The sequence below is a fragment of the Lycium ferocissimum genome, chromosome 5 (assembly GCF_029784015.1).
Source record: "Lycium ferocissimum isolate CSIRO_LF1 chromosome 5, AGI_CSIRO_Lferr_CH_V1, whole genome shotgun sequence".
NCBI lineage: Eukaryota > Viridiplantae > Streptophyta > Magnoliopsida > Solanales > Solanaceae > Lycium > Lycium ferocissimum.
Window position 1 is genome coordinate 11,364,699 of NC_081346.1, and position 26,718 is coordinate 11,391,416.

The 26,718-nt window shown below is 36.3% G+C and overlaps 3 protein-coding genes across 8 annotated transcripts; 1 reads left to right on the forward strand and 2 right to left on the reverse strand.

The window, feature by feature from the left end:
* Window positions 1-1,297: 1,297 nt before the first annotated feature.
* LOC132055991 (uncharacterized) lies at window positions 1,298-8,436 on the reverse strand. 3 transcript variants are annotated; one of them, XR_009414698.1, is made up of 3 exons: window positions 7,885-8,436; window positions 4,722-4,873; window positions 1,298-3,762 (listed from the first exon to the last, which is right to left on the reverse strand). XR_009414698.1 is itself a non-coding variant. In XM_059448028.1 (2 exons), exon 1 carries the CDS (start codon window positions 8,292-8,294, stop codon window positions 7,890-7,892), a length of 405 nt encoding a protein of 134 aa, XP_059304011.1. In that variant the 5' UTR covers window positions 8,295-8,436; the 3' UTR covers window positions 1,298-3,762; window positions 7,885-7,889. The 3 variants fall into 3 exon arrangements, 2 of the variants coding, with proteins under 2 accessions (XP_059304011.1, XP_059304010.1); XM_059448028.1 differs by lacking the exon at window positions 4,722-4,873; XM_059448027.1 differs by having other exon boundaries at window positions 1,298-4,873.
* Window positions 8,437-9,411: 975 nt separating this feature from the next.
* On the reverse strand, window positions 9,412-14,191 carry LOC132055992 (pentatricopeptide repeat-containing protein At3g48250, chloroplastic). 4 transcript variants are annotated; one of them, XM_059448032.1, is made up of 2 exons: window positions 12,035-14,191; window positions 9,412-9,674 (listed from the first exon to the last, which is right to left on the reverse strand). In XM_059448032.1, exon 1 carries the CDS (start codon window positions 14,079-14,081, stop codon window positions 12,177-12,179), a length of 1,905 nt encoding a protein of 634 aa, XP_059304015.1. In that variant the 5' UTR covers window positions 14,082-14,191; the 3' UTR covers window positions 9,412-9,674; window positions 12,035-12,176. The 4 variants fall into 4 exon arrangements, with proteins under 4 accessions (XP_059304015.1, XP_059304013.1, XP_059304014.1 ...); XM_059448030.1 differs by having other exon boundaries at window positions 9,412-9,836; XM_059448031.1 differs by having other exon boundaries at window positions 11,990-14,191.
* Window positions 14,192-22,368: 8,177 nt separating this feature from the next.
* Window positions 22,369-25,396, forward strand: LOC132058193 (uncharacterized). The gene is made up of 5 exons (XM_059450744.1): window positions 22,369-23,047; window positions 23,150-23,206; window positions 23,918-24,158; window positions 24,246-24,366; window positions 24,979-25,396. The coding sequence occupies exons 2-5, from the start codon at window positions 23,169-23,171 to the stop codon at window positions 25,152-25,154; spliced, it is 576 nt and encodes a 191-aa protein (XP_059306727.1). The 5' UTR covers window positions 22,369-23,047; window positions 23,150-23,168; the 3' UTR covers window positions 25,155-25,396.
* Window positions 25,397-26,718: the final 1,322 nt, after the last annotated feature.

The window sequence follows — 26,718 nt, forward strand, 5'->3', positions numbered from 1 at the left end:
TTTTGTTACCGATTATCCTGGAAAGTGGTTCAAAATATTCATCATTCTTGTGGAAGCTTGCTAGGTGTATCACGTGGAGGACCTAAAGTTTCGACATTGTGGATAGCATTCGAGGTGCTTGATCGACCATCTATAGCTAGCTTACTTACACCGTAATTATTGTCTTTGGCTTTATCTAAGATTTACTTCTTGACGAATAAACATGCTCTTGTCTTTGGGTGGAAATGGTACGATGCTTTGGTGCAAATGCAATTCATGATGAGGTTGTCAATCGTGGCGTATGTGTTAATATTGTTAAGTTTGGATTAATTTTATTTTAATTAGGATGGGCATGTAGTTAAAAATTATGTGAAGAATCGACTTTTCTTGAATACTTATGCCTTATGGGCGACTTGGCATAAGTATGCTTAGGTTCGCATAACTTTGATAATTCCTTCACAAAGTTATGCTTGGGGGCATACTTTTAATGGGCAAACTTTTATGCCGGACCGGCATAACTTTGTGAAAAGAATTATCAAAGTTATGCGGGACCGACATACTTATGCCTTGCGGACTTGGCATAAGTATGCCGGTCCGCATAACTTTGATAATTCCTTCACAAAAGTATGCTTGGTCCGGATAGCGAAATTTAAACTCGCCTTGCGAATTTTTTTTTTAAAATTTTGATCGCACGTGGGTTCGAACCTGGAACCTATGGGTGTTAGCCGAAGGGCAAATTTTAAAGATTTCAAATATGAGGGGCAAAATTTAAAGACCACCCCAAAAGAAGGGCACTCCGCGCAAAAAAATGAAGTTGAAGAACACTTTAAAATGAGCTATGTTGGGTTGGGCTAAAATCAACCCAATATGAAATTATCTTGAGCCTAATCTATAAAATTTTGAACAAGTTGGATGGGCCGTAATCTTTTGGGCCATATTTGACACCCTTAGTTAATACTATCAAAGTTCATATTAGCATTTGATCCACCATTCCAACCTATGCTGTCCGCCACTATAGAGTGCTATTACAAGAAATAAAGCAGAGGTTTGCCCGTACTAATGTATAAAGATGGAAGATTTCAATCGGTAATATTCTCAAATCAACAGTGAAGAAAGAAACTAATCAAACTACTCTTTTTACATCTTAAAATAGATAAGCTTCGTGATACAATTATAAAAAAAACGCACTAGAAATAAAAAGACTAATTTTGCTTTGGTTGAAAAGACGGGCAACATTAGGAGGGAGTTTACACTAGTTAAAAACTTGTTCTTACCTAGTTTACAGTTTATACCTAGCCAATCAGTCAAGGATGTCATCTATAGTTAAGATTAATTCTCATTTAATATATCACTTGACTGGAATAACACAACGTAATTTGATGTAAACAACATATGTGGCTTAGACATTCTAACCAGGCCTCCGTACTGTGTTGCATTAAATCATTTGGGTAAAGTACGCGAAGTTTAGTATAAATATAGTGTGTATTCACAGTTTTTGTAGTAACATTTTTCAGAAGCTTCCGTTTCCTCTTTCGATTGCCCAAGGATAAAAATGTGAAACACGAATGCCCGTGTACTGCATGTCATAGGAGTAGTAGAACTATTAAGGAATCATATCAACCCGAATCCGCTGTTTTTATAGAGGGAAACCTTGAGTAACGTAGCATGATCCTAAATACTTGCAACAATGCCTCCAACTATCAGTAACATGATAACACCTGTTCCTAAACTTTTGATTCTCTGCCGAAATATCAATAGAATCACAACTGTTGGATACTGACTAATGATAAGGAATCAGATTCAATTGTAAATCTCAGCATCTATCAGGAATCAGATTCAATTGTAAATCTCAGGTCAGCATCTACCAGGAATCAGATTCAATTGTAACTCTCAGCATCTATCACTTGGGAATATTTTAAGCAGTGTGTTTGAGCCATTTTATACCTGTTGCTCAAGCTGCAATTACTCTGCAGAAAGAATAAGGGCTATTTACTTTAGCAAAGCAAGAAAATATGAGATCCATGAAGTACTGGGAAACAGCATCCAAAGATGAATACCTGGATCATCTTAGAAAAATGGAGAAAGCCCCAACCATGCACCCTGATGTTCCTAGCTACCCCAACGTTTACTCTGTTTTAAAAAACAATGCAAGCTATGAAGGCCAAGAGTCTAGCTTGAATCATCGAAATAATCCGGCCACTGAGTTACAGAAGAAGGTCCAGTTCACGGAGTCTAAGGAAACTGCTGAATTGAACAAGAATTATAAAGAGAAGAACACTGATGCGCAAGCTGATGGCTACATCAACCAGAAGCAAAAGGGTTTTCAGCTCCACAAATGGAGGACCTTCAGAGTCTCATGTTAAAGAGTTTCCATCTTAGCAATTTAGCACCACTATACTTCAGTAATCTACATAGTTTGCTATAAATATATAATACATGCCTGCTTTACAATCAGTTTGGTTCCATCAGAAAATCTTTTCATGTTTGCCTTGTTGTACCCATAAATCTCGATCAGTAGATTTGTAAGTTTGGTTTGGTCTATCTAATAGAAAATATAATACGATTATATCTACAGTCATCTGATACCAATTTCGGCAAACACTTCCATTAGCCTTTTCCGATCTAAGGCTTTTTATCTCTTACCTCCTAAATATCAGAATAAAGCTACGCATAAATGTGGCCTAACATATTACAAGAAACGGTTGTAACAATATAGTGCGGATACTTAATTAAGTAGAGGAAGAATACTATACATAGATCCTTAATATTGTAGTATTATTAACTATAAACTACCACAAGCCAAGCTGATCTCTCTACTCATGTCAAATGAGCGGACGAGCAAGATCAAGAAGACAAATCTTTTGGTAGAAAAGTGGAAAAAACTGCAATGGAAGAGTTTAATGGATTAACAGTAGCCAATATCATGCTATATTGGTACAAGAAACGAGTTAATGATGTAGCAGAACTGTTTTCATTTTCCATTAATCTTTCTGTGCAACTTCAAGAGCTTGATATATGTATGACAAATTCAGGTAAAGGTGGAATTAAATAGCTCAGGAGTAATATGCAATGTCTTAAAAGATGATTTTAGCTTGCTTTGTCAGATAAAGTAGACTTAGCTAGTGAATTTCAAGCTGAAGTTTGAGAGATCATTAAACATTTGCGCAACTTTTTCTGTTTCCACAAAGATATAATAGTTCCGTGGCAGCTAAAATTTCTCTCTGAGGAAATTTAGTGGAACATATTAGTAAATGCTTTCCCCAAAAGTTTTATCGAAGGGGTCCAGAACCTGAATTCTTAAGACAACTCAAACTTTGAATGGTAGAACTATTAAGGAATCATATCAACCTGGAGCTGCTGCTTCTTTTTTAGTAGGAAATCATCGAGCAACAAAACATTTGTTCCTATATACTTGCAACATTAATGACTCCAAATATCGATGACATGTCTAATTCAAGCTAACCTGTAGCTAAGAGTGAATTATTTGACATTGACTTAAATAGATTGGAGTCTCTTTGCTAGATAACTTAAATATCAAAGAGTATCTTGAGATCGACAAATGTGATCACTATCATCATATATAAGAATGTTAAGTTTTGCAGAATACAAAATAGTTAACCCTTTTGATTCTCTGCCGAAATATCAATAGAATAACTACTGTTGGATACTGACTAATGAGAAGGAATCAGATTCAGTTGCAAATCTCGGCATCTATCCTTTTGGAATATGTTAGGCAGTGTGTTTGGTCCTTTTTTTAAATCTGCTGCTCAAACTGCAATTACTCTGAAGAAAGAACAAGGGCTAATTACTTTAGCAGCTCAAGAAAAGATGAGATCCAAGCAATATTGGAAATCAACTAATTCCGATGACGAATACCACAATCATCTTAAAAAAATGGAGAAAACCCCAACGATGCACCCTGATATTCCTCTCTACCCCAGCGTTTTCTCTCTTTTCAAAAACAAATTAGGTTACAAAGGACAAAAATCTAGCTTGAATCGTCAAAAGAACCCTGACGCAGAGTCCCAGAAGAAGGTTCAGTTCGTGGAGTCTAAGGAAACCGCTGATTTGAACAAGAATGATAAAGAGAAGAACGTTGAGGGTCAAGCTGATGGCTCCATCAATCAGAAGCACAAGAATTTTGAACTCCACAAATGGAGGACCTTCAAAGTGTCAAGTTAAAGAGTTCCATGTTATTAGCACCGCTCTTCTTCAATAATCTATATAGTATGCTATGCATATACGGATACGTGCCAGTTTTACAATCAGTTTGCTTCCATCAAGAAAACCTTTTATGTTCACCTTGCTGTACCCATAGAGCTCAGTAGATTTGTACGTTTGATTTGGTCTGTGCAATATAAAATATAGTATTATATCTAAAGTTATCTGGTTTCCATTTGGGCAAACACTTCCATTAGCCTTTTCTGATCCAAGGCTTTTATCTTTTTGCCTTCATAATTATCAGAATAAAGCTACGTGTAAATGTGGCCTAATATATTTCAAGAAACAGTTGTAACAATACAGTGTGAATATTTAACTAAGTAGAGGAAGAATAATATACATACACTGAACCTTAATTATTGCTGTAGTACTAACTGTTAAATACCACAAGCTAAGCTGATGAATGTACGAGTCTGTCAAGTCATGTCAAAGGAGAAGACGAGCAAGAGCAAGAAGACAAATCTTTTGGTAGAAAAGTGACCAAAGATACGGGAATATGATAGTATTAAAACAGATCAGACCTGCAAATTGCTGATTTGAGAACAGCAGCCAATATCGCCGAAAGGAGCGAGTATTGGGACAAGAAACGAGTTAATGATGTTGCAGAACTGTTTTTCTTTCTCTATTCATCCTTTTGTGCAACTTCAAGAGCTTGATGCGTGTAAGAGAAATTCTGATGAAAGAGAAACTAAATAGCTCATGAGACAGCAGAAATACAAAGTCTTAAAAGATGATTTTAGCTTGCTTTTTCAGATTAAAGTAGACTTATCTAGTGAATTTCAAACTGGAGTTCGAGAGATCATTAAACATTATTCACACTACCTTTTCTGTTTCCCGAAAGATGTAATAATTCCTTAGCAGCTAAAAATTCTCATAAAGGAAAATTAACAGAATAGGCTAGATGCTTTCCCACAAGTTCTATCAAAGGCGTCAAGAACCTGAATTCTTGAGACAACAAAAATTTCGAATAGTATTGTCACCATGAACGTTGGAAGGGAAATGTGATTCGAATACTCGCAACCAGGATAGAATCATCAGTGAAGCTTATCGATAGTGTTATGTTTTAAAACATCAAAATGTTGTGTTGCTTGGACTTCAAAATGCCGCTGAGTACGTGTTGGATCTTCCAAAGTAGTGCACTTTTGGAGGATCCGACATGGGTGCGGCAACAATTTTGAAAAGTCCGAGCAACATAGTCAAAAAGTGAGGAGGTTCTCTATTATTAGGAATGGGAAGAAGAAGAGAGCCTCCCTATCTTTCGAGATAGGGGTAAGGTCTGTGTACACTTTACCCTCTCCAGACCCCACATTATGGGATTTCACTGGGTATGTTAGTGTTGTTGGGAACAAGAGGAGAACATTGTCTCCAGCTGTTGATTCTTATATGCTAACTCTGCTTCATCATGAAGCTGGATAGAATCCACCCATACTGATACAGCTCAAACGAATCAAAAAGTTTCAAACTTGGAAAGCATACAAATTACAACATGTTTATTCTTCCACGACCCAAAATCTGTAATCTTCTTATCGAATAGATGGTGCTAATATTTCCCAAGACCATAAAGTTCAGAAAATTATCCTTTAAGCTCTCCAGTAGGCTTATTCTCTCTACTCGATGGAATATCTACTGTTTGACACAGACTAAAGGGTAAGGCATCCGATTCAAGGGCAACTCCCGTGGTCATAGTTATCCTAGAAGAATACCAGCACAAATATTTTATCTATAAAATGCTGTACTTGTTAAGGCTTTAGCGTATCAATCAAACAAGGAAAAATGTATTGGAGATCACGTTGCCCTTCCATTGAGCAGCCTTATTCAGAGAGATCTGGTGAGGATTACATTGCTCGCACAAGAATGCCAGTAATGATCAAAGAGGAGAGAGTCATTCATGAAGAACAGGGCAGCATGTATGACAATTGGTATAAACACAACTTTCCTAGTGGAAATCACCATGGGTATCGTGCTCCTGAAGCTCACAAGAAAGTCCACTTTGCGGAGTCTGACAAAACCCCTGAAGTTGGTAGGAACGGTAAATATGAAGTCACAGAAAATGTTGATAATCACAAGAGCAATATGTACGGCAATCCGTATAAATACAACTTTCCTAGTGGATATCGTGCTCCTGAAGCTCAAAAGAAAGCCCACTTTGTGGAGTGTGACAAAACCAGTGAAGTCGGTAGGAAAGGGCAACAAGAAGTCACAGAGGAAAAGGTTGATAATGAAGCTGATAGCTTCATCAAGAGGAAACACAAGAACTTTGAGCTTGCAAAGATGGACACTTTTAAGGTCTATTGAGCATACGACTAGTTGCTTGGCAGGCAATATCGGTTGAATCACTTGTATAATAAAATATCTATCAGGTTGAATCACTTGTATAATAAAATATCTATCTTATAACGCTTGACCATAGACTGCTTTACAGTTCTGTTTACTTTTAATCTGTATGCAAATACTTGATATGTAATGAAATTTGAAGTTATTAGCTATTTGCTCATCCTCTGCAACTTGTTCATCAAATAGGACCAGCTTTGGTATCATCCAAACAACTTAGCTTTTCTCTCATACTTAGCTTTTCTCTCATCTAATTTGCACCAGCATCTTCTAAAGTTCTAATCCATCTAAAACTTAGACGAAGAAAGCCTCATTTTTAAACAAATCTTCCACTTTATTCTGTTATCGCAAGCAACATTTAGCAGAAAAAAGAAAGGAGAAGCAATAAAGCAATTGAAGACATAGAAGCAGCTGTTTTACTAAGGATTTAAGTTATATACACTAATAATTAAAGCAATTTCACACTGTCACTGCAGTTTTAGTGGTTATTGCAGGTAACTTACTGTATTTTTAAGGTTACCAACTCAAATTTGACATATATAGTTACTTGTCATTGTAGGTCAACATAAACTTATGGTATAACCAAAACTATGTACTGTCCGTGCACAAAAGTTAGAGACTATCGCTAATAGTTTATGTTGAAGTGTGTCACTATCTCATCTAAAAAGCTTAAGTTGTTAGAAAGAGCACACTTTTATTTACTTAATCGTGTTCTCAGCAGTTTGTAGATGAATTCCTTTATAGGATAATTGCCTTTCTGTTTGTTTCTGTAATTCCAAGTCTCTTGCACAAGACGCTCCCGAATTACTGCTCCCCCTCCCCCCGCCACCCCTTCTAGACTAGGAGGCCACTTTCCCGTCACAAAGGTCCCTTCAAGTTCCAATCTTGCAAGAATCTTCCAAAACAAGGTACAATAATTCAGTTGAAGAGAGGAAAAACCATTATGTGCAAAGATTTCCTAAATCTCCTATCTCTAAGGCATATGATTCCTAAATATTGCTGTTCAATCAACCTTCTAGCTGATGTGAAAAGTGTGGGGACTTCGACTCGTAGGACGAGAATAAAAAAACCAAAACATCCCCACCCAGTGGCTAAACGCTAGCCACTCATTGTTTTTTTCATTTATTCACCCAACTGGTGGTTGTAGCTGCAGGCTTCAGCACAACGCATTTTGTGCTTCCCTCAGCTAAGTGATGGCATCATATATACGAAATTCTCGTAAAAAGTAAAGAAGAATCAGCATATGTGAAAACGAAAAAAATCGAGAAATAGAGCTCTCTTGGCTTCTTTTAGAAAACGAAACCAAATTTAATATTACTACAGTAATGGAAAGATTCCAGTTAAAAAATATACCATCCTTATCTGGTGTCTAAATGAGGTTCGTTATATCTTCTTGAAGACACACTATTGAGCAAATTTCTTAAGCTATTCTTACTCTCTTTCCGTTTCTGTCCAATTCGGATTGGTTCATCCAATGGATGGTCTAGCACTAGCCCAGCTTCTAACTTTTTAGACACATTGAGAATCTCATAAGAATCCCAAAGTGATTGGTTGAAATCCCATTTGCCTGTGCCACCATCAGTTGTCCTGTTCATAGCTTCAAGCTTGAATCTTGATGGCTTATTCTTGAAATTGTGGCGGTGCGCATCGAACTCGGCTGTTGTTCTACGGCTGCTGGAGTGGCCATGCCAGGCTTGTGCAACAGCCTTGAGGATTTCAATATCATGTTGTTCATCTTGATGAGGTTCCTGTTTTTTCTTCATAGAATGTTTACAGTGACTTTTGTCTTAAGTGAGGGATATTGTATGGGCCACGTTATCTTGAGACAAGAAGAACCTCATGTTGGGTGACTTTTAGCGATGGAAATTTGTGATCGTAACTCTATTAGTAGCCTTATGTTTGGAAGACACAGATAATAAATTTGGCACACCAGAAAATTTATAGCATGCGTTATTTTTATTTGTCTTCTGAACATACTTATTTGGCACTTACTTTCATCACACATTCAAGGATAAAATGTAGTAGAACCCTCTATACTTGTGACAAATACTTTTATCTGACATAATGGAGTATAAATATTGAATTATCGAGTTAGTACTAAATTGTTATAATCAAATTAAAAAGTTTATATTATAGAAGAACAAAGGGTTTGTGTTCTTGAAAATGTAATACGTGACCTCACCTTATATTCCAATAGAGACAATTCAGTGACCAATAAGTTACAACTCAAACTGCATTACATAACTTCAGAGTTCAGATTTTCAATAAAAGAGCATTTGGAAAGGCAATTCTTGCACTTGAAAAGTGGTTTAGAGGCCGAGGGTCTATCGAAATGTACTCTACCTTTACTGTCACGATGCTTTCTACCCTCCCACCCACCCCATGGGATTATACTAGGTGTGTTGTTGTTGTTGAAAAGTGGTTTAGAGGTTCTTTTGGTGTGAATATGTTGGAAGGTTGAGACTAAAGACACAGCATATATTCGCATTTTCGTTGTATTACTTGAAAATGAAAATTAGGGGCACAACATCCTGAAGTAGCATAGCAAGGCACCATTAAAATAAAGGGAGTCCAACTCATTCTTCACCACTGCAAAGGCCCTTGAACATCGTGCAAACTTATTCTACAGTTGAATGTGGCAGCCCAAATAGTGATGAAAGATCAAAGAGTTTGATCAAAGAAACCAAAATTAGACCTCCTAGTGAGTAGTAAATACAACTCAATGGACAAAATAAATAAATAAATAAATAAAAAATAAAAACATTCCAGAGCGGCTACAAGAACAGTTAAACAAGTTCAGTGACTCTATGACGCAGCATAAGAACTTTTACCCTATCAATCAGTGAAAGAAGAAACTACAACCAAAAAAAAAAAAAAACCTAATACAACAAATGGACTCTGTTCTTTGCGTAAAATTTAGAATTTTTCAGAGTGATAAATGGTAAACAAAGTGAAAATTAATGTCAACTAAATTTTCAACCAGATAACATACAACCACGTATTAAAGTTGTATGTGTCTGAGTGTGCATAACACAAGAAAATGATATAATGGCCAAAGCTGAACTTCTTAGCTCCATGTTGCTGCTGACCTCTCAAACTGAAGTAGCTTCTTAGATTACTCTCTAAAATCAACTATTCAGAGTCTGAAAATGCAGAAGAAGAAAAATTTGTAGCCAGGCAGTTTTTAGTTCCCATCGAACCAACAGAATATTAATGATTGCTAGTTTCAGAAATTCCATCAGTTTCTTCTATTATGAGGCTGGCAGCAGAAGCAGAAAGAAACCAAGGCACTTCTGCAGTCAAATCTGTAGCAATATTTGTTTAAGTTCATCATTTGAGTAATCATACAGCATTTAAATGAGACACTACCATGGCACAACTTTTAGAAATGAAGTGTATCTATGATGGTCATTCAATATATAAGAAGTGGCAAGTGGCAACAACAGAGCCACATTCCAAGTTCATGATGGACATTGGTTGCAGAATTCATCAAGCGGACATAACTACCAACCAATATCATCCCATAGCGGAATAATTAGGGACAAATATTGCAGCCTACAAACTAAATTTGGTTGGAAAAATGGTAAATAGGAGTGTTTGATGATTCAAGAAGTGACTTTTCATCATTTTGCTCACTCTTATTGTTCCAAACCACACAGCACGGAATCACCCCCTCTCCGGGCCTCCTTTGTGAAAAGTCAGATATAAAAACTAAATAGAAGAGGTAAAAACATCAAAAATCATGGAAGAAACTACGGATGTCACACCTTTTTGTCAGTCATTAATTGTCAATTCATTCCACATCATCTACAATCACTGAAGTGAGCAACAATAAGTACTGTTTACAAAAGTTGGGTATAAAGACAACTCCAAAAGCCCTTTTTCATTCTTAACTGCAGTATTTGGATCTTTTACGTTGTCATATATACAACTAGTTTATTTGTTCCTACCAGTGGCACTTTCATACAGCACTCTAATGGCTATACTTCCTTTACATCTCTTCAATGACTATAGATGAAAGATCAAGAGGGAAAAAATTGTCATTTCAGCATCCTTTTTTTCCATTAAAATGTCATTTCAGCATCCCTTTTTTCCATTATAACAAATTATAACACCAGAAGAACTATATACTTCCTTTATATCTCTTCAATGCCTATAGATGAAAGATCAAGAGTGAAAAAACTTCAAACCAAAACCTAGGTTTATGTTACAGTGTAAGATTAAGAGGAGAAAGGAGATAGAGTATCACCATAACTCAGCTAGAAGAGGCAGTTAAACTACACATATCTCCATGGATCAAAGCAAGCTATCTTTGCTCAGCAAGAATTTTACATTTTGCATTCATACTTTCAAATGCACTTTTACTAGTTGCCAAAAATAAGCTTTATTAGTGGAAACAGGATGAATTCTTGGCAAGCTCTTTGATATTTATCCAACACAAACTAGAGCTAACTTTGCAGTAGAATTAGTGTGTAAAAGATTTCGCATGAAGCTTAGCTGTAAAATATATCGTTCATAGTTCTACTGTTCTAGCTAACTTTGCAGTAGAATTAGGGTGCAAAAGATTTCGCGCGAAGCTTAGCTGTAAAACTATCAGCTTCGCTTGACCAACTATCAGCCAAGATGCTCAGAACAGCATCTACAATTTTGTCAAAACTACAGCAATCGGAACTAAAATCTGCCGAACAGTCATTGCATTTAAATACCTGGTATAGACACCAAAACATGTTGCCATCAAGCAATTTGTGCAACAGCCTATTATATCGTGTCTTACATTCTATCAGGTACTTTAGTTACTCTAATTTGCTTTTTTGATGACTTCAAATATTTCTTTCTTTTATACTTTTTTTAAAAAACTATGGTGTCTGGGCGACCTTGCACACACCTCGACTAATTCCATGAGGTACCTGCTACCTCCCACAAACACAGGTCCAGGCCAGCTTGTTGATTTTGACTCTTTTGCTCAACAGTTTTCTCTGGATGACTATTCACCATGGTTTCAGCTAATGGCTTATAGTCTTACGTTTCCAATCGTAAGTTACGAAGCAATTCTTGAAAATCCAAGAAATGGTAGAGGAAGAAAACACTATGGTATTAGTCTAGGTTGGTCAGAATTACAAACTGAATATTTCAAGTGTAGAGATTACTGATTGGCTAATCTCTAGGACGATTATGCAGTTAATCTCTATAAACGTGGAATATGTGTAGGATGGTGATCACCTACTTCTCCCAGGGTTCACTGGTTTGAGACAGAATAGCACTAAATAATAAGTCTCAAGGCTGTCTTTATTTACCCGGAAAAAAAAGGAAAAAAAATGAGTCTCAAGGCTCATTGCATCTCGGTAAACAACTGCATGAAGCAGCAGAAGTATGTAAGGTACTCATTTTGCCACTTTTAACCAAGTAAATATAAGAGCATATAATTGTGAAATAAACACAACGAATTCAAGGAAATCACCCTTTTTCAGATTCTGAGTGGAAGATCTTTCAGGAAGATGTGAACCTGACAAGATTTTTGCATACATTGAATGAACCAGCCAAGAGAGTGACATACGGAGCTATCTGATTAACTTGTTTGTCTTTTCAAGTTGAAGATCCTGGCAAAGGTTAGCATCGGGAGCTCTTATCAGATGCTAACCTTGTGCCTAAGCAGAACTCAAGCTCTGCCGGGGGAACCTTTTCACTCTTCCAGTGTTAGAATTTGAAGAACCAAAAAGGCCACAAATTGCTGGGTGTTGGCGAATATGATGTGGGCACTTGTAAAGCAGATCTTTTGCCTCAGAATGTCTACCTTCAGCAAAGAAGGACTGGAAAACATGTTGGTAGGCTGAAACAGATGGATAGTCCTTGACGCTCAACGCCTTCAAAAACTCCACTGCATCTTCTACTGTTCCTGACTTTGAAATATATTGATGAAAGGGTTCTGGAAAAGGTGGATAATTGTGTTTCTTCATCCGACGGAGGAGATCTAGCGCTTCTTCAAGTTTCCTTTCCCCTAAGAGCTTTTGAATGATAAGTTTGTACGTTGCTTGCCATGGGCGCATTTGAAACTTATTTACCAACTCGGTCAATAACTGATATGCACCAAAAACTCTTCTTTGACTTAGAAAACCATTAAGTAGCACATCCAACAGATCAGCATCTGTATCAACATTTCTCTCCATCATGTTAGCAAAACAAAGCAGCGCCTTATCAACTTCACCAGCAAAACAATGGCCTTGTATCAGAACAGTCCAAGTCTTGATATCTGGAATGCATCCACATTCTTCCATCACATCTATCACCTTCGAGGCCTCCTCCAGCCTCCTCACTTTGCAGAGTCCATAGATTAATTGGCTGTATGTGATATTGTCAGGTTCAAATCCGGCATCTCTCATAGCTTCTGTTATCTTCTCTGCTTCCTCAAATCGCCCCAAGTTAGTCAAACACCTATGAATGACATCATAAATAATCTTTGAGCGTGAATTCCCTGCTGCCTCAAATTTTTCCACAACTCTAAATAGCAGATCAAGATTCGAGGGATGTGACTGTGCAATGGATCTTAAAAGATTATTGCACTCACCAAGTGATGGTTTAAACTGACCATCCATCATCAGCTCATATAGTTCTACTGCATCTTTCAACATCTTAATCTTCTGAAAATGCCTTGAGACCTTTATATATGTATCAAGATCTATTTCAAAACCCTGGCTCTTCATCTCTTTTACCACACTCCAAAACTCTTCAATCGACTCTTCCCGGCAAAGAACCCTCAGAATCCCATTATAAGTAACCGTATTCTGCTGAAAACTTAAATCCCTAGCAACCCATTTGAAAAAGCTGAAAGCTTTTAACGGATATCCTATTTCTCTAAGTTCCTTCAACACCCTAAGCACAAAATTATCCGACAACGAGAGTTTCATCTCCCCTAATTCTCTCTCCACCTGAATTCCCCATTCTTGTTTCCTAATCAATTCAGACACATCTTTCGCCAAATCACCCATAGCATTCTCTTTAATCATCCTCCCATAAAAATGCTTCAAAGCAGTAGCATCAGTTTCCATTTTCAAATTCCGAAAAACAGAATAAATCGATTTATACGTTTCCTCATCAATATAAAACTGATTATCTTTCATTTCCTTAATAGTAGTCCAAAAATCCTTCATTGAATCCCTGTTTGCATAAATTCTAAGCATCAAACTATACATAGAAGAACTAGGTTCAAACCCCTTTTGCTTAACAATCCATTTCAAGAAATCCCCAGCCTTTTTCGGGTCTTTATCAAGTTTCTTCAATAAATACATAGCAGCTTCATGGGTCATTGGAAAATCAAGTTTCCCTAAATCTCTTTCTAACTGTTTAGACCATTCTTTGGATAATATAATGTCTACAAAAGATTCAGGTTTTGATGAAAAGAACACATTTTGACGGGTACCAAGAAAAGTAGAAAGGTAAAAGTACTTACTAACCTGATGGTTGGGCAAGGAAGTTCGTGAAAACTGAGGAAAAAACAGGGAATTTCTTAATCGAAGTGAACTGAGGATTCTCTTACCATAATTCATGGCTGCCATGGTCTCTTCAAGCAGATACAAGGTAGATGCAAAACCCTTGAAAAACCCTTGAAAGGGGTGGGACAGAAATTTTGTTACATATTTTGGGAGAAAATGAGAAAATGGTCCTTTAGGTTTGCCAACAGCTTAACACTTCTAGAGCCCGTTTGGATCGACTTATATATGTTGTTTTCAGTTTTTTTGAGTGTTTAACTGGTCAGTTTAAAGTCATTTTGTGCTTAAAATAAGTTAAAAAAATAATTTGGCTTGTTTGGCTTAGGCTTTTTTATCTAGTTGTTATAAAGTGATAATAGCTTATAAGCCAAAAAAATAAATTAATTACCCCAACTTATTTTTTTGAGATAAAAATATTCATTTAAAATTATGCTTTTTTAAGCCCACAACAGTCATCTCGGAGACATAATTATCGAACTGTGTCTGTTAAAGTTTAATGAAAATAATAGAGAAAAAGACTTAACTATAAACACTAAAATAGTCTCATCAAATATTAAAATATGCAATCCAAAAAGCTTCTAATAAAAATAACACTTCAAATAGCTACACCAGAACTAGAAATAAAATATAAATAACAGAAACTATAAAATTATACCTCTAAATGAGAATTTTTGCTTCTTTTTTTTTTTCATCGTTTCCGTTAAATTTAGCCGGCAGAGTTCGACTAATAGTTGACAGAGGCTAGTGTAACTTTTAGCAAACTTAAAAGGACTAAAACTGTTACGTGCATAGTGAAGTGATTATTTTAAACTTGCCCTCACACATAGAGACCATTTTTGTAATTTTCTTCATGTTTTGGGGGTAACATGATAAGCGGCCAACATAATCCCTTATCTCTGGCTTTACATTTAAAGTCATCCCTCTTCTTTTAAATGGAGCACTAATAGTCCTTCAAGTTTAAATTATTGTTGCACTTCTCATCTTCTCTCTAACATCTGTTTACTATTTAACGGTAAGGTAAAAAACCGATCTAACTCTTCCTCAGCCAACCCATAATGGTTCTTAAGTAAGTATGTTGACCACCAGTAGTTTCATAGCTCCCTACCATCATACAACAACGAAAATACAAGCATATATTTAGATATACTGAGCAACAATAACTGAAAGATAATAAAGCAAGTAATTTTATTAGTACTATTGAAAGCATTTAGCAGACATGTGTCGCAAGAAAATGATGTACGGAGTTTATGGGTTGGCTTATGAAATTAGTATGTTACATGTTTAAAATAGTAAACTTAAATATTTAAGTGTAGATTTGCTTTTAGTTATCCAAGGGCATGACCCTTTGTATTATTTAGGTGACTTTTACAATATCAATGTGGTCAGATTCAAGTGTGTGTATGAATGTATTTAATAGGTGTGATAGCAAGACTTTAGCTGTGCTTTATATATACCTGCAGAGTGATAATATGTAAGAGTGGAGTTTTCTAATGATATGAAATGAGCATAATGTCTCTCTCCCCCTTCTATCCTCTTTGTGCCCTATGATATTCCCCACTTATCTTCAGACATTAAGCTCACTTCATAAAGAACTCCACTCTTACATAATATCCTTACAAAGGATGCTTTTATAGGTGTCAATAGACACTTCTAGACTCCTACTTAATAAATGATTCCACACATATCATGAATCTAATCTCCTTGAAAACATAACAATGTACCTAGATAATACAAAAGACAATGAACTTAGATAACATAAAATCCATGCACCCAGGTATCCTAAAAGTCATGGCTAACACCAACATGTATCTAGTAATTCTAGAAGTTCAAAATTATATTTCTAACATTTCCCCTTAATTTTGAATCTTCATTTTAATATCTTCATAACTGTTGATGATTTTTGCATCATTTTCAAAGATCCACTGTGTCACCTTCCAACTTTACCTTCAAAGATAATCCTTGCAAAGAACTAGGTTGTTGATCTGGGCATAATTTTCCGCATTCACAAATTGTTGGTTATAACTTCAACTTTTCAAGCAATTCCTTCACAATTGGCTCAAACTGAACAATCACATGATACATGCATACAATTCGCTCTCCATTTTCTTTCAACTTTCGACTTCTGCAAACACAAATTCTCGGAAGACTCCCTTATCTTCTCTTCCTATCTTGTGAAGTCTGTCAAGACTCACACCTTTTGGACGAGTTGTTCTTCTCTTCACAAACCTGAAGAATTCACTTGTCACGACCCAACCCCGTAGGTCGTGGCGGCGCCTCCCCACCTGCACCACACACCATCGACGCCACCTCGAATTATATCAAACGCATCCAAGAATATCACAAAAAGCGACAAGGCGGTGTTCCAAATTTAGATAATTTCGAGCAAAAATTTCGGCGGAAGTTTTGTTTTACTTGACTATCCAAAATAACCACTGCGCGCGTAAAATACCAACAAGGCCACACAGGGCCACCAACACAACATATATACATATGCGGACCGGCCGCGGCCCGGCCGAGATCGCCGAAACACAACATATACAAACACAATCGCATTTGGGGCACGACCCCACAAACATGTCCACGTGATCACTTAAACAGACAGACGGAATCATATGACGGGACAGTGCCCCGCCGTACCCATGACCAAATATACACAATGCAACGACGAATATATACAAAAAATATAAGCTCGAAATGAAGAGTAGCATGCTCCAAATAGCGAGGTAAGAAGGTGTCCTAAACCTATGGATCACCAAATCCGCGTCGTCCGTAAAGGGCATGAAACGCAGCCCCCCCCGAAAAAAGGGGGTCGATTTAAATATGTACCGAGCGTGCAGAAAATGTAATGTACAATCTGAGATCAAATCGAAATAGAGGTACGAGAAAGTAAATGCATTTCCAAAATATCAAATGTTACTTCAAAATATAAGTCATGCATAGGGCACAGAAATATGGTCGCCCGTCCCGTCGATGACGCCATAACACAAAGATAACACCGTAAGTTTCAAATCTCGAATCCCCGTCACACATCACAACACAAAGATAACGCCAAACACAAGATAACGCCAAACATAAGTGGAACCCGCCCCTCGAGCGAGAGCTCGTGAACCATAATCACAAGATAACACCGAATGTATCATAAGGCGCACGACAACGTAACCGGCCGGAACCGCGAACGATATCATAATAGGCACGAGCGGAGTAGTGAGTAATCACGCATAAAATCATTATCATAAATCCAAAAGATAAGTAAAATAGTCATATTCGAAATCGGGATAATAATTGTTACTTTTGTTTCAAAGTTTATCGAATTCACATAAAGGGCATCGCGGGGCCCACGACGAGTATAGACCCGAACTGAGCCCGCCTATGAAAAACATACTCATTATATTTCATACAAACTCCTACGAAAGTTTCAAAGCATTCCGAGCTTTTCTGAGAAAGTTATGAGCGTTTGTAGTTTTTGAATCGCTAATGAATAAGTTCTCTCAACAAAAATCAGCTTTTAAGTAGCCTTTGCAAATTATTAATTCCAAGGATATAAGGATCAATGTTATGGCATATTAGCACAAGGATACCAAGAAACAAATGCGAATCATACACAAGCTCGGATTGCGAGAATAGAGTTTCTCGAGGCTCGAATCATAGCCTAATTTAACTAAGACATGCCAAAAAGGAAGGTTACTTTACATACCTCAAACGCTCTCCAAAAAAGGCTCAAACTCAAGCTAATCCAAACTATGATTCGGGCTGCCCGCGATCTAAAAATAAGCCATAAAATGCCAAACATTAGCTAACGACTTTTAGGCCTTAATTTCCAAATTCGCCCTTAATTCTACAAAAATTTGGGCAGCATTTCCCCTAGAATAGGCTACCCCGAGAATTTAACTCGGCCATATCAATCAACAACAACAACAACAACCAACCTAACAACATTAATAATTAATCCGAAAGGCAAAACAACAATAATAGCTCTCTTTCCATCATTCAACAACTTTCATAAATTCACTTCGACAACTTGCATTCAAGCCACATTATCGCTTATACATTCAATTTCCAACCCGAATCCTTACCAACAATATTCAAGAACATCCTAAACCATTCACATAATATTTTCAACAATCCAATAATTTTCTCCAAATTAGGTCAAAAATGCAAATTTAAACCGAGACAAACTGAAAACCGAGATTTTTTAATTTATTTTTTTCATTTCCAAATCATGGTTTGTATCCACAATTTACATTCTAACAATGCTTATCTTATCAATATACAATTACATTAAATATACAATAACCTCCAAAAACAGTCCGCAACATTAACAACATCATTTTGAGTCAACAAACATTCATTTCCAACATAAGATTCATAGCGACGACGATTAAAACATTAAGCGACGTTAATTCAATTCTTGCTACAATAATGGTCTACATTCGGCCATAATCTCCCACCAACATACAAAGATGATTTTCATTCATTCTTCACCCTACTATGATCATAACAATGTTAACTAGGCATTAATTCATAATTTCAATCACAACACAACAACACCCATCATACGCCCAATCCTCATACATATGGCCTCCACTTCAACATTCTTTATTTCATGATTTTCAACCATTATAAGATACTACAACATGAATATAACCTTCATAACACAAAAACAAAATCAAATCTTACCTTTTCTTCTTCAACTTTCAAAAGGCTAGGGTTTTCCAAAAGATGAGAAATAATAGGTTGATCGCTCCAACGATGCTTCCACGCTACTTAGGGACCTCAATATAAATGGGTTTTCATCATCAAAATAATTTTGGAAGAACTAAAAAGAGGGGATGATTTTTTTGCCGGGCCGTGAGCCTCTGTGGGGTTTTTCAGCTTTGCTCTTTTTTTGCAAGTGTTGGAATGAGCCAAAGATGACTAACAAGTCATCTTTTAATCCCCTTGAGTTGTACAAAAATATTGGCCCACAATAATGAGTTGGACCACATAAAAGATGACACAAAATGTGTGGTCCCTCTCCCACTATGCAAAGCCCACATGGAATTGTGGATGATTTTCATCTTCCAATTTTTATCACTTTTGGTCCCAAATTTTCCTAATTGTTCCATACGAATAAATTCATGCACAACTTATATCGCGAAATAAAATCGAAGGTCAAAAATCCCGACTTTGTATCCCGAAATAGTTTTGTCCTTAACTTATCATAATTAAATCCGGGTTGCTCCAATGTACAAAAATACGGGTTCTAACATCACTCCTCTTTTGCAAATAGTCGGCCTCTCAACAAGTCATCAAACCTAGAGACACACCTTCATTGGAGATAGCCAAAATTTCACCTTTATACCTTTCAGGATCGAACCAACGCTCTGATACCACTTGTTGGAAATATAAGGCGGGTCCCTGATAATATCATACGGTACAAAAAGGATGGAAGGGGTAGAGAAACATTAAGCTCACTCCATATCATATAAAGAACTCCACTTTTACATGATATCCTTACAAAGGATGCTTTTATAGGTGTCAAGAGACACTTCTAGACTCCTACTTAATAAATAATTTCCCACGCACCATGAACCTAATCTCCTTGAAAACATAACAATGTACCTATATAATACAAAAGACAATGAACTTAGGGGTCGTTTGGTTTGAACACAAGTTATGATAGGATTAATTATGTCGGGATAAGTTATACTGAGAGTATTTATATTGGGATTAGTTATCCTGATATTATTCTTATTGATTGGTTGGTTTGTTGTATTAAAAGGAACATGCATTGCATAACTTTTAAAAAAAAGTTATTTATTTACAAAAATACCCTCCACCTTATGTAGTAGAAAAAGAGTTTTGAGAACCTCAGGGCTATTTTAGTCAATTTCACTATTTTATCCTGGGATAAGTTATCCCAGGATTACTATTCCACCCTCTGATAGGTATAAGTTATCCCAACACTATTTTTAATCCTGAGATAACTTATCCCGCGATTAGTAACCAAACAAAGGATAAGTTGTTACTAAATTTTTATCCCATCACTATTTTTGCTTATCCATCATAACAAACCATCCCTTAGATAACATAAAATCCATGCACCTAGGTATCCTAAAAGTCATGGCTAACACCAACATGCATCTAGTAATTCTAGAAGTTCAAAATTATATTTCCGAAAAAGTATTTTTTGACAGACAAGAGATATACTCCCTCCGTCCCATAACAAGTGTCACTTAGCCAAAATTTTTTGTCCCATAATAAGTGTCACTTTAGGAAATCAAAACATAAATTGACTAGTTTTTTCCAATTCTACCCTTAGATAATAAAGTAACATCTAAACGATGATTGGAAAAGCTACATAGTAACTTGGTATTGTTGGATTCCCAATGTCAAAAGGTTTAATTTACTTCTTGTGCATGTTCTAATCAAAAGGTAAAAGTAATTTATTTTTATTATATAGGGGTAATTTGGTAAACTTCACATTGCATTATTGGTTTCTTAATATGCGTGTTTATGACTAAGGTAACACTTATTATGGGACGGAGGAAGTAACATAACTATTAAGCAATTTTTGGTATTTGAAAATTGATTAAACTTATTTATTAATATATGTTCAAACGTACTTATTCATATGCAAATAAGAGGAAACTTTTCTTATGTACAGTTAATATATACCCATGCCGTTATAAAATGGTGCAATATACCCCTGTCATTACAAAATGGTGCAAATATACCCTTTTCGCTGACAGTTTTTTTTAAGGTTGTTTTTAATTAAAAAAATGCCACGTGACTTTAAAAAAAAAGTTTACCTACTTTTTTTTTTTGTTCTGAGTAGACATTTTTCTAAAGTCATATGGTAATTTTTTTATGGTGTGTCGGGTATGGTTCGTTTAAAAAAATATCTCTGTTTAAAAATAATAAGTCTACCCATTTTTTTAATTGAATTAGACAGGAACCACCGGAAAAAAATTATTATGTCGCTTTAGAAAAGTATGTTTACTAAAAAAAATTGGGTAGACTTTTTTTTTTTAAAGTTACGTGACATTTTTTATAATTAAAAAATAACCTAAATGATTTTTTTTAAAAATCCCATTAGCGAAAAGGGTATATTTGCACCATTTTGTAACGACAGGGGTATATTTGCACCATTTTGTAATGGCAGTGGTATATATACATCACTTTTATAACGAGAGCAGATATCTATTTCAAATCAAAAAGTTGAGGGGTATATTTGCACCCTTGCTCATATATGAATGATCTTTTCTATCACATTTAGTCCTTTCCATATCTTTATTAGTTTACGTTTTTTATTTTCAAAAAATTATTTAGTATAGAATTCAGTTGATCAATGCAATTTTTTTAATGTAAAATTTTTATTTGAATAATTTTGTCATGTTTTGCAAAAAGAAAATCTATAGAACAAATCTAATAAATTTGGGTTTTCTACTCCTAATCAGATTTTCGAGTGCAATTACTACACTGCACACAATAATGAGGTGAATACGTGCAGCAGTGAAGGGCAGCTGGCCGTTACATTTGATAAAAATCCAAGAAAATTCAGATGGGCCACCTATATACTGAACCATAACGAATACGTCGAGCTGTAGAATACGCAGTAGGAGTTTGTGAAAGAAAAAATAGCAGGTTCTCTCTCTGTATGGCCTATAGCTATGCATGAATTTCTAATGGACGATGATGCTCTCTTTGAACTCATAACTGTTCCCTCAAATCTTGTTTCCTGTGAAATTGAGTTAAATATCTCTTGGTACTTCTATAATTCTGGTATTATCATATATTTTTTTGCCAAGTTTGATATCTCTATATCAGATTCTTCGCTTGTCCATCTAATGCTTTATTGTCAACTTAAACAGGAATCTCTATCATTATCAATGCTTAACAACTGGAGGTAAATAGGATGGCCTACTAACTTCGTGATTATGATTATCAGGCATGTGTTAGCAGCACACCTATAGCATCTTCATCTGAGAAACGACTTAGAAGGGAGCATGTTGTAGTCCAGAAAAGGGAACAACTCTCAAGGCTAAAGTGGCCGTGGTATGTTTCTCTTGTTTGCTGTTCCTAGTCTTTGCGTCTAGCTATTGCAACTTTGCAAGTGTAGTATTTGGAAGGAGACCTTTCTGTAGTTGCTGGATGAGTTTTTATTGTTTATTGATTGTCTAATCAGAGGCGGAGCCAGGATTCGAAACTTGTGAGTTCGGGGTTTTAATTCTTTAAAGTTATTGAGTTCTTAATTAATAATTTGTACATATTTGACAAAAATTTTAATGCAAATATATGATTCGGACAAAAGTTACTGGGTTTGGCCGAACCCATACCCGAAGGGCTGGCTCCGCCCCTGTGTCTAATATAATAATCAAAGTAGGAAGTTAATTCTTTGTTCCATGATTCATCATATGTGTTACTGTAGAGCATTTAACGAGACAAGTTTGTTAGCAACAGACACCTTATGATTTTTCCACTTTTAAGTCTTTTATTTGTTCTTTATATGCATTATCTATTTATGTCTACGCTCATCATATGACATCTATTCTGCTATTTCTTCATGATATATTTTTGGAGAAAGCCTCTCGAGTCTCGACTACTTGCTAATTTCCATGATTTTTGGTTGTGGTCTGTGCCATTTTCTCCTCTCATGCTGAGGTGGTGGGCAGAGAGTAGAAAAGTACAATTTATGAAAGAGTCTAAGGGGAAGGAAGCTTATTATTCTTGTTATGCCCTTGTTTTTTTTTTTTTGTACACTGTTTAGCACTGCCCACAGAATTTATACCAGGCATCCAAACATGTCTGGTAGCATCAATTTTTGAGGTCATGGATACTCCAATTGACCTGTTTTCTATGAATACGTATGCGATTTTGGTAGCATAATCAACATAATTCTTGAGAAATTCCGTAAATTCGTAAGTTGTTCACTCTGTATGTTTGGGCAACAGGCATGCAGCTTTCTGTTACCTCATCCACAGTTATTGTGATCGCATAAAGAAGGATGTTTTGATCTATTTGTTTGAAGGTATTTGTGCAAGCTTTGAAAGGTTAGTTTTCTGATCCGTGTAGCAGATGCTTTGACTTTTTCTTTTTTTCTGTTATAGCTTATGGATCTAGTATCCTGTAAGAGCATCTGGTAATTTTTTCAGGATAATTAATGACGCACACATGGAGCATAGTTATGGAGGTCTCCTGTGGACATTGAAGTGTGTTCTGCCTGATTTTCATCGATGTATTAGCTTTATTGCATTGAATTGGACACGTGGCACTGACTAGTTTTCTAGTATATTCTTTTCCCCTTTTTTGATTCTTGATCTTTAGAAATTTAGATTTATTTATTTTAACCAAATCACATTTTCTGGATACGTCTTCAGCTATCAGAATAATACCATTCTAGTTGACTATCAAACTCCTATTGATAGTAATGTTACCCAAGCAACCAATTTTGAATTTGTAAGTTAAAGGCTGAAGTTGAATTTTGTGGTGTTTGTGGCTGCCAAAAAAAAGCCACAACTAAAGATAGCTGAGGCTGGTGTTGAGCTTTTTATGGGAGGAGAATCAGGGGTGTCGAGCATATGAATGATTTCACTTGTAGTTCATTGTCTTGGTTATATGGTAGTGTGGTAGTGTTGTGAAAGAGTTTTTGTCCAGTTAGATTGTTTGTCTTCATTTTAGATGGAAAACCATGAAGCAATTTTAAGACAATGTGGATACATTCTATTCAAGAAGCATATTTCCTTATTATCTTCTGTCTTACGAGGAAGACAAGAAGAGGGAATTTTATTGGACCTAAGACATGCTAGAGACTTGTCAAGTGTTTTTGCATGCTATGTGTATGTAATGGTATGAACTTGTAAAACGGATAAAGTTAATTGGATGACCGCACGCTGATATCATCACTGCTCTCTCTCTTGTAGGCTGTTCGCTGTTGTGAATGACATTTTCTGCATGTTTCAAGGCCACATTGAGAATGTAGCACATCTTAAGCAACAGTCTGGGCTAAACAAGACAGCAAACGAGGTTATCATTGTCATTGAGGCTTACAGGATTTTGAGGGATAGAGGTCCTTATCCTCCAGATCAAGTGGTGAAAGATATTCCTGGAACGTTTGCTTTCGTTCTTTATGGTAGCTCTTCGAAGGCTACTTTTCTAGCTTCTGTAAGTGTTCTTTGTCAACCTATCTCGATCTCAATTATCTGTAATGTTCTCAATCTTGGCTTAAATGTACAAGTTCCATTGTTATAGGATGTTTATGGCAACGCAACCTTGTTCTGGGGTACTGATTCTGAAGGCCACCTTGTTCTCTCGGATGATGCTGACATTGTGAAGCAAGGCTGTGGGAAATCCTTTGCACCATTTCCCAAAGGTAATGCGGATGAACTTCTTGCTTTGAAGGGAAAGGTCCTGGAACCTAATAAATTGTACATAGTATTTATTTTCTATTTCCATAACCTCACGTTGTGGGATTTCACTGGGTTGTTGTTGTTGTTGTTGTTCCATAACTCAGTATACAGTTTTTGATGATCACCAGTATAAACAAATGATTTGATGTTTGCCGGATCCATTTGAGACCTCTTCTATTTGTGCAAATAGTTATCTTTTGTATAACTTTCCATTTCCTTTTCTCTGGGTGACAAAAGAGGGTGAAATTAGGCAGAGGTGGTTGGGTTCACGTGGCAAGACTGTAAGATGCTTATTCATAAATCAATCAAATGGGATGGGATCCATAATTCAGGTTGACAATGACATACTACCTCTGGTTTTGGTTGTCATATTGATGCTTCTCGTACTCTTGCCACTTTCTCGAAATTGGTTTTACCTATCCAGCCTTGAGTAGCATTGCTTGGTATAATTCTATAACAGCATGTGTTTTATGATTATTGTTTGGTTTTTTTCAAGGTCCTCAATGTCCGTTTATTTACTTTTAAATCTTTGACAGAATACTTAATGTGTTGCATTGTCTTGCTTGCTACTTCAGGATGCTTTTTCACATCTTCTGGTGGCTTGAGGAGTTATGAGCACCCACTTAGCGAGTTGAAACCAGTACCTAGGGTGGACAGCTCAGGCAAGGTGGGCGGAGCGAATTTTAAGGTGGACGCTGAGTCTAAGAAAGTGGACTCAGGCATGCCCAGAGTGTGGAGTGCTGCTAACTGATCCCAACACTACTAGCCTTCTTTCTGTTATTGCCAACTCTTCCTATTAGCAACTCGTTGATAACTTCTCTATTGCAATTAGCTTTATGGTTTGAGGAGAAAAGTTAAAAAGTGAGGAAAGATATTTCATATGACTACCAATGCATGTGATTCTCTATGTCGTACACTGAATTAGGCCATTTTCTTGGCTGGGAGACACCTACTTTTACCTTAAGAGACTCTTTGATACAGGGGCTTTGCTTAGTTTTGTATGCTTATTTGGTGCTTACAGTTTCCTTTACCCTTGCATTTTCCATACTTTCAAATGGTTTTAGCTAATATTGGCTCATTTCACATATATGCTGGCTGGCAAATGCTTCTCGCCAATAAGAAACAGCGACAGACAGGTGTCTATTTCCATGTGCATTGAGATAGCATATCCACAAGTTGGGCTGCCTTGAAAGCAAAAGAAACAGTCGTTCCTTAAAAAGGTAGTGCGATGTCAAGAGCAATTTTATCATTGCAAAAAGCAAAGCACTTAACGCTTAGCACCATACACACAATGTGCTTTGGCAGGAAAGTGGCTCTGGCTACATCACAACTTGCCCTGTCAAAAAGGCAGGTTGGTAGATTTCGAACCTTCTGAAATCAGAAGACAACTGAGATTTGTGAAGTAATAGGGCTAAAATTGCATGTTAATCGAGACTGCAGACATAAGCATGTGCTTCCTCCGTTTCAATTTATGTGAACCTATTTCCTTATTAGTCCGTGCCAAAAAGAATGACCCCTTTCTATATTTGAAAATAATTTACCTTTATCAACGATTTTATAACACAAAATATATGTGATTGACTCACACCACAAGTTTAAAAGTCCTTTTCTTATTTTTTTAAACTCCGTCTTGCCTAAATGAATGGTTACATAAATTGAAATGTGTTGTTTGTTATTGCTATTGCATCTCAACATTTTGTAAATCGTCTGTGATAATACAAGACAATCAGACTCTTAAGATTGTCATATTCAAACAGCAAGAAACTAGCTATATTAGTGATCACACTGCACACAACCACGATAAGTGTAAGAAAACATTGTCTTACAAACTTCTTTCCTACTAGACTAAAGTAATATTTATGGCTAACATTAAAAGGTAAACATCAGAATATAGAAGTGGTAAGAAAGCATAAGCAGTTCTCTGCTGCAACAGAGAGGAAGTCCTGGCTGATCTTCAGTCCTTAGCATCTGCAATTCCTCCTGATGTTATCTGGAAAACGTGTTTTTCGTCAAGGAAACTTAAATAACTGAACCATCTAGTTTAACACTGCACTGATCTCGACTCAGTGGAAAGGAGAGATGCACCAAACACAGATACAGAGGACGGTTTTTCTTTTTATCGCTGTAAAATATAATCACATTAAGATGTGATAGAAAAAACTAATAGGAGTATAATAAGAGAAGGATATTGCTTCAGCTTCTGGAAGATTTGGTGCGTCAAACACCTTGCAGACACGCTGTTCTCCTTTGCTGCAGGACTTATATTTAATTTCACAAGATGTTGCTAGCTTCTTGCTTCATAGTAGATTGGTAGT